The sequence below is a fragment of the Cydia pomonella genome, unplaced genomic scaffold, assembly GCF_033807575.1.
Source record: "Cydia pomonella isolate Wapato2018A unplaced genomic scaffold, ilCydPomo1 PGA_scaffold_169, whole genome shotgun sequence".
NCBI lineage: Eukaryota > Metazoa > Arthropoda > Insecta > Lepidoptera > Tortricidae > Cydia > Cydia pomonella.
The window spans coordinates 1,870-10,871 of record NW_026907811.1 but is presented as its reverse complement, the minus strand read 5'-3'; the positions used below and the strand labels follow the sequence as shown (position 1 = coordinate 10,871).

General features: G+C 36.2%; 1 protein-coding gene across 1 annotated transcript; it reads right to left on the bottom strand.

The window, feature by feature from the left end:
• Positions 1-3,022: 3,022 nt before the first annotated feature.
• On the bottom strand, positions 3,023-8,301 carry LOC133533482 (uncharacterized). The gene is made up of 2 exons (XM_061872473.1): positions 4,994-8,301; positions 3,023-4,864 (listed from the first exon to the last, which is right to left on the bottom strand). Exons 1-2 carry the CDS (start codon positions 5,186-5,188, stop codon positions 3,101-3,103), a joined length of 1,959 nt encoding a protein of 652 aa, XP_061728457.1. The 5' UTR covers positions 5,189-8,301; the 3' UTR covers positions 3,023-3,100.
• Between the last annotated feature and the right edge of the window lie 701 nt (positions 8,302-9,002).

Genomic DNA, 9,002 nt, shown 5'->3' with positions numbered 1-9,002 from the left:
ATTTGTATAGTTATCATTTAATTTAGTATGCTTATTTATTTTTCAGAACAAATGTACCAGACCAGCTACCTCGTATGTATGTATAATAAATAAACTTATTTTTAGATAGTTATGTATTGAATTTTTTCTTACTAACCTTAAGTACTTCTTATTCTTTTCTTTTTTTTTTTCAGCCTACTGAACTTCCTCAACCAGAAGTGGACCTCACAAATTATCTTCCATTTCCTGTTTGTATATTTTACTACCTCCTTTTTCTTTTAGTTGTCAAAATGAGAAACCCTCTTTTTTTATATATCTAGATGGAAGAGAGTGAAGAGGCCATTCTGAACCCACCACCAGCCACCCAGGAAACCCTGCCATGACTAAAACTTAGTGTTTTGGTATCAATCACGACAAGAGCTCCCCCGCAACCAGCACAAGCATGAACAGAGCACCGAAATACATAAATAGATTTAATACAAGACCTAGCCTCAATTACTGCAGACTTCAGTGAGCAGAGATTACTCTCAATGGCACGCACGTGATGCCCTCACATTCATCTAACAGCTGGACCTTGAGACCAGGGAGAGTATGTTCGCCTCTTATGTTGGTAAAGAAGAGACGCCAAACCCTCTCAACTTGGAGCAAAAGACTTCTAAACGGCTCCTGTTAACACCGGCAAGGTTGAAGCCGCTTAGACGGACAAACTGTTAGTCCTAACAGTGATCTGGCTTTATATATAACAAACTAACCCATAGAAAGGTAGTAAAATAACTAAGTTAAATTTTACTAACAAACTTATTAACAAATCAAACATAAAAATGAAGTTCCCCTGACACCATTATCTAAGCCAATGTTACGGAAATTACTTTCCGCAACACTCAGAAAGACATAGTGTAGAAAACTTCACAATAAAAATAACACAAACTGAAAGTAAAGTATCTCCACCATAGTCTAAGTTTAGCGTTACGACGATGTTGTCCCCGCAAAACCAAACACAGACACAATTTACAAGTTTAAATTTACCAGGATAATTCCCAGCAAACACAAACAAATAGAAAGAATGGTAGAGGCACTTCACTTACCCAAAGCCAGAGATACTGCTAGTCCGACGGTTGAAAATTAATGAATCCCACTGCCTTTACCGGCCCTTTTATATCATTTCATCCTAGACTGATATTTAAAAGTCTTAAATCACAATACTTCCGTGTAGTCATTATGTTCCGCTATTTAAGATTTATTTTCCCGTGCCGTCATTCACCCCTAATGTAGACAAACTGATTTGTCAACACTTTATTAACACCTGTGTAATGCAGACACAGTTCCAAGAAGTCTCATTTTGGTTTAATAACGTAACTCGGACACACGCACGTGCGTAATGCGGACAGTGTTGCCAACTTTATTTTTATCAACCCACCAAATAAGGCCGTATTAACCACCAGAAAACCACTAAACTTTGTCGGGCTCTCAAACCACCAGAATTCCACTAGAAATTACAGTGCGACACAAAATATTACTTATTCATGAGCGACAACCATCTGCGATACTTGTGAAATGTCGCGTGCTTATGCGTAGTGTTATATAGCTGCAAACTCGCTATAGTAAAATCACTAAGGTTCTTTAATTCGCCCGTTGGAACGCGTTCAACTCGCGGTGTGGTAAATGAAAGCGGGAAAATATTAGATTTTAAATTTAAAACAGAGTAGGAATAATTAAAAATAATAAAATAGAGTACTTAGATTTTCATTTGCTATGACAATAAAATACTGTACTGTAATTGTCATTTCATTATTAAAAAGTTCGATTAAATCATTATTTGCATAATATAGAATATGCACGACTTTTAATTCTTTCATGACTACTAATTATACAATGTAGTAGTAAATATTTATATGTTGCAGTTCTAGCCCTCTCTCACTCTCTATGTCTAAGCAAAATTTCAATTATGTGAACACCACTCTAGTTTTGTATTGAAGTAATTCTATGGTTGAAATGTTCATACTTTGCTCAGATATTGACGAACTCCAAAGTATTGACTAGGACTAATGTAATAAATTGTATCAGTAAATTCTGCTAAGTTTCATATCAAATGATAAAAAAACACAGCAAATATGTATATTGCTTTGATAGTATACACAGGGTACTTAAGTAAATTAAGTAAGTAAGTATTCTTTATTGTGCACCACAGAGTCTTAACGTAAAAAAAAAGAACCAAGACTGACAGTGTTTCGTGCTAAAGTGAAAAACCTATTATTAAACAAGACTTTGTATAACATTAATGAATTTAATGAAGTGTAAATGTTACAAATTATGACATGCATGCACTTTAGTTTAAAAATGCCTGACTAGTCGCACTTGTTAGTAGTATAGATATTATGTACATGATGTATATTTTAAATGTACCTATTACCATGTGTGATGAATAAACTATTATCTATCTATCTATCTAAACATATGTAAGGAAAACAATATAGGTAACAACAACAGGCAGTCTTATCGCTAAAAAGCGATCTCTTCCAGACAACCTTAGGGTAGCAGACACTTAATAAAATATTTATAGGAAATATTTGTATATAAGTAGTCAATAATTGTTATCAACTATGTATTTAACATCATTCTAATTGTCAAGATGTCAAATAATAGCATCAGTTAATGTAATGTAAATGGACCAGCAATTTAATTCATATAGCCACCATAAGTTTACTGTATGTTCACTATTGTTCACAGGTACAGGACACTTATATAAGTTGTGGTTACCTATAATTAGATATGCATAAATCATGATTGTTAAATAGATTTAAGAGCATGTAAGATGTATTGGTAATCCTAAATAAAGAAAATTAATAAAATTAAAGGGTTTCATTGTGAATGATGGTGGCACGCTCATTTAATACAAACAACAGGTTATTATCATGACATTAACCGAAGAGCTGGCGGCTTCCTCGCACAACGTATCAGTATTGCGATACAACGAGGAAATGCCGCCAGCATCCTTGGTACAATGCCTCAAGGGCCTATTTTAGATATAAGCTAGTTATAGTAATCATCTGTATATATCCATTATGTATATTGTTATTGTCAATAAATAGAATAATAAAATAATTTAAATATTTAGCTTAAACTAAAAATGATCATCATCAGAAGAGTCTGTTTCGTCTGCTTGTTCAGTTTGGGAAGAATAGATTTCTTTAGTTCCAATTTTTTGTATTACAGTATTTGGTAATGTGTAGTTATTGCAGCATTTGCCTTCACGTGCTAAGCCTGCACGAACAGTGACAATTGAAGAAAGGAGATCAAACTTCATTCGGTTTCTCTGTTTAGTCTTGACAACGTTCATCATGCTAAACAATCGTTCTACATCAGCGTTAGAGTGCGGTAAAACTAATAAAGATACCGCAAATGTCGCCAAATCTTGAAATCTATTTTCTCCTGCTATATCTTCGAATTTCAATACCTCGTACCAAAATTCCTTTGTATTTTTTGTATTTTTCCAACTGAGTAGATGTATTTGATGCCACTGCTCGTCAATCTTCGCAATATCTTCTTGTTTTTTGTTAAAATGCAACATCAATTCAGTAATCGGTTCTTTGTTATGAGATAGTGCGTGTTCTACGCTGATTTTTTGAATACTTTTCATGAGTTTCAAGTTTTCGGGCAATCTGTTTTTCAATTCTTGAATCAAAGATGCAATGAACTGGATGCACCTATTGCGGATTATTTCTTCTTGATTTGGCGGAAGTCCTTTATCTTTCATTGTTTGCAAGTGAGTTTCAAATCTGTACCCCAAATAGCATTTATTATCTATAAAATCTTGAATATTTTGCGTAAAAATATCTACCTTCTGGGTAGGCAATATTATCTTGTCAACAAGTGTATCAATTAAATTAGTCAGTTCGTCATACAGTTTAGAATGATCTGCGTCTTTCGATTCAAATAATTTATTAACCCTGTTAACATTAGTGAGAATTGGATATATAAATGAAATGTATGCATAATTCACATCATCAGAGTACATTGCATGCAGCAATTCGGCTGTGTAGCATCTTTCATTTAATTTTGCCATATTAAAATGTGTTTTTAGTTCCAGCCATTGTGTGTAAATCCGTGCAACTGCGGACTCTACAGAAAGCCACCTAGTTTGGCAAGACTGAACAATTTTTAAAGGGTCATGACCATCGTTTATTAGTTTGTATAGTTCTTTATAGGCAGCTTGCCTTGATGAAGAACGGCTGAACCAATCATATGTTTTTTTAATAATGAATTCGAGATTCCTGGGTAAGAACTCCTTCGTTGCTGCGGAGACCGCTAATTGTAAGGAATGACAAATGCAGCGCACCAAAACTAGACTCGGTAGTTCTCTTTTCAGTTTGGCATACACACCGTTATTAACTCCAACCATGACTGCAGCATTGTCAGTTCCAATGCCCATTAAATGTTTTAGGGGTATACCGAATCGTGTGAGTGATGCTTTTATGGCGGCAACAATACCGTCTGCATCACACTCGTAGAGCATTGGGATATCTAAATATGTAGATATAATTTTTTTGTGAGTGCAGCTGTAATAAATAATAACAATTCCCAAATATTTATGAACTGCGATATCGGTTGATTCGTCAATCAATAAACTATAGGATTGATCTTTCAAATCTTCTATTAAATTTTGTGAAAAATGAGGTGCTAGAACGTTTTTAATAATTTGGGTACATTTAGTCCTATGCAGGTGAATTTTGTCATCCTCCTTGTGCGTGTGATTAATCACGTCTCCCAAATGATCCACTACACGAATGCTAGTATGTGCCGCTGTATATAATGCTAGCCTGGCTTCTTCTTTCTTTTTCCCCATGCTTTCAACTTTGAAAGCCAATTTTGGTTGTTTAGTTACAATCTGTGAAAGAAAAAGAACTTACATAAATCAAATGTAATAGAAAAGGTGCTTCATTAAATAATATTCGCCCGCAAAGGTCTTTCCTGTATACACTTAACATAAAGCTGAATTCGTATAAAATTTACGTACCTTTGAATTACGCCGGTGCTTTTTAGATAATCCATGATTCTTTAAATCTCCAAAATGATTTCTTAATAATGTACCACATAATTTACACTTAGCTACTGGACCGGCAGTGCTTTCCACTACTTGCAACCAGTCCTTCAGTTCTGGTACACGTAACCAAGAATCACGAAACTTTTGGGTGTACTGTGGCTTAGGCATAATTAATTAAATACCTACTATGAAATCAGTTTTCATTCAAGTAAGATTAAGAAGTACGTATCCTCTATCATAACAATAGCAAACTGTACTGTACTGTTTGTTTAGTTCACTTTACTCACTGAACTGAACTGATCAACTGATCTGACTGTGACTAATAGGAGGTACTTTTCGCGAATCAAATCAAACTTAACTTAACCCAATGACCGTACAAATAACGTTCATAATCGTTTATTCAAGAAGTTTGTAGACAATAATCGGGGAATCCCCGACCCGACAGATTTGATTTGAGCAATGTTGCCTACATCTTAAACTTAAACCGTGTTTGAAGTTCCGGGCCTAAATGCTCATTTTTAACTATAACGTTTACAGAGCATTTTATGAATCACACTAGCGGTTAAATTACGTAAATTACCACTAACTGGAACAATCTAATCCACTATAAAATCCACTAGCCACTAAAACCAAAAAAATCTCGCTGTAAGGCATGCCTAAACCACCAGATCTAGTGGAAAATCCACTAAGTTGGCAACACTGAATGCGGACAAAAATTCCGAGAAAACCTGTCGACATTACGAAGGTACCTAGAAGATTTGCAATTTTCATGATGTAGTCCTTACATCTTTTACTTAGGTCTCATATTTGTCTGATAACGTAACTCGGACAAACACCTGCGAAATCTCTGAATAAAAGTCATAACGACGCGTCCCTCGTCCAATCTTTAATAGGCCTTATTCCTCTTATATAAGGTTTGATCTTGATTGACCATGATATATTAGATTAATCAGAGCCATCTATGATCCTTCTCAAGTACCCACTTGAACGTTAAACAGCTTGTTGATAATGCTTCGACGGTCAATACTTATGTACGTACGTTATAACGTACTCAATTCCTCACGCGGTCCACAGATGGCGCTGTTTTCAAAATAATAGGTATTTCTCCTTAAATTAAAATTAATGTTATCATTTGGCTTTTTAAGGTTTTTAGTCCTATTTCTGATATTATTTAACTCAATTTTATTTATATTGAAATACTTTTGAGAGAAAGTTTGAATAAATAGACACAAGATCAATAAACAATTTAAAGAAGAATAAATTTATATTTTTATTAAGGCCCCTTACTAATTAAATGTTTTATATACATATATAGGCTTATGGCCAGTTACAGTGGCCACTAGCCGCCCACTGCGAGTACTTCGAGGTTCAGGAGCTGTCAGAAGCGGCTGTGGTTCTGGACCCGTCACAGTCCGCGTGGAGTTTGCAGGTGATATAGGTGACGGCTGCCCTACAGAGACTGGTGACTGGTCTATAGGTGACGGTTGTCCGACAGGGTCTGGATCTTCAGTTCCTGGCACTGGATCTTTTGTGGCCAGCTCTGTAGAATCTTCTGTCGGTTTTAGGTGCCAGGAGTTTCATTTTATAAATTGCACCATCATCAGTCACTACTTTGTAGGCTCGGTGACCTTCTTCTGTTACTACTTTGCTGGGACCCAGTTTCGATGACCTTTTCGTAGCATCACGTTTTCATTAGGTACTAACAAACTCTTATGAGTTATTTGTGATGCCCCTATATGCCCATAAAGATAAAAGGCAAAGTTTACTAGACAGCTGTTAGACCCGCTGTGCTGTATGGCGCTGAGTGCTGGACCACGAAGAAAACTCATGAGCAACGTCTAAAACGTCTTCATGTCAATGAAATGAAGATGGTGGGATGGGCTGCCGGCGTCACCCGATTGGATAGAATACGCAATGAATACATTCGCGGAAGTTTTAAAGTGGCTCCAATCACGGACAAATTGCAAGAACGTAGACTACGCTGGTACGATCATGTCATGAGAAACGGTTAAAGTGGCGCTCAGCTTGAGCGAAAACCTCCGACGAGGTAGAGGACAACCTCTAAAGCTACGTGATGGTCAAATGTCACGCAGCAGTTCAAGAAACGACAACCCAGAACCGAAATGTCTGACGCACCCTATCAAGGAGACCCAACCCCAAGTAGATGGAACAAGGGAAAAAAAAGAATACATAGCTGTGATTTAGCTTGCTGTCTCAGCTCATCCCTATTTTCAATGAACTCTTCTCTACTTTCTTCTTCAAATAGTTCCACCAATTTAAGCTCTTCTTTGAGTTTTAATGCTGTGCTAATCAGCAACTCGAAAGGTGATGTGTTAATGGATCTATGATGTGTACTATTGATTGCCCGCTGTACCTTACTGACATATTTGTACCAGTGACCAGGCTTAGGATTAACAAATGTAACATACAAAGAAAAGAGTACGAACTAAAGTAACTACTAACTACAATTCTTCACTTCTTCTTTCCTGTGTGTTTGCATTGCATGAGATATTTGTTTAAGAAATGGTTGTGGCAGTGGCATGTTTTTGTTTGTTGCAGTGGGTTTTGCGTGGTTCTGTTCAATTTAAAATGGATAAATTTGTTACAAAAAAAATGACCAGGTGCTACTGCTGGCCCTTCTGAAGAGTCAACACAGCCAGTCACTAACATTCAATGATAAATGGATGGAAATGCCCAATTTTAAAAATTGGCTGCAAAGGTTCACCAATGACCATGGCGAATTGGCGATGTGGTCCCTAAATGTAAATTTTGTAATTTAGAGCTACCTAACCATAAAGGAGTTTTAAAAACACATTTAGGCAGCAGAGGGCACAAACAGATGATGTTGAACAGTACCTACTAATAAAACTATTTTAGAGCTGGTTAGCAAGCTAGAGACTGAGACAAACAAAATGATTAAACGCGCAGAACTAAAACTGGCCGGACTGCTCGCTTCAAATAACCTGCTATTTATCTTGATGGATACCTTAGTGCCTCTTTTGGCAAACATCTTTCCAGACTCCAACATTGCCAAAGGCTTACAAATGGGCAGAACTAAGGCCACTGCTATTGTCTTACAAATATTGGGTCCTGAATTTTCAATAGAACTAATAAATTATATTAAGGAACCAGGTAGCTACTTCTCCTTAATATTAGATGAGACAACAGACAACTCCATAAAAAAACAGTGTGCAATCACTGCTATTCATTGTGACAGTGATGTTAATCATTTCTGGATATGGTTGAGCCAGAGTCAAGCACCGGGGAAAGCTTGTTTAATTGTTTAAAAAAAACCATTGACAATAAGAATATCCCACCTAGTAACTTTGTTGGATTTTCTTTAGACACCACCAATTCCATGGTAGGTGAACACGACTCAGTGTTTTCTCGATTAAAGCAAGAATTTGAAAACATTGTTTGCCTAAAATGCTCTTGCCACAGCATCGACCTTGTTGCCTCAAAGGCTTGCTTACATCTCCCAAGATCTCTGGAGGATACATTGAGAAATATTGGCTCTCATTTTTCTAGAAGTGACAAAAGGCAAAAAAAGTTATTAGAGATGCAAGAATTTTTCAACACTGAAATACACAACATTTTAAGTCCTGCTACAACTAGATGGCTATCTCAAACAATGTGTGGACAGGATCTTGGAACAACTGCCTGCACTAATTCCATACTTCAGTGCTGAAGTGTTTGATGAGCCATCCAAGACCACTGAAGAAATATTAATTGTTCTGAAAAATGACCTGATGATCATATACTTAGAATTTATGTCATACACATTATCATTACTGACAGACTTTAATTTACTTTTCCAATCTGAGGTGCCATTACTACACCGATTAAAGCCTGAAATAGAAAAACTCCTTAAAATTATATATTCAAATTATATATTCCTGATAGCGGCGGCCGACTTTGGTTCACCGTTGTCTCGATTAGACCTACGGATACTGATATTCGAGTACTTAAATAAAAATCGACG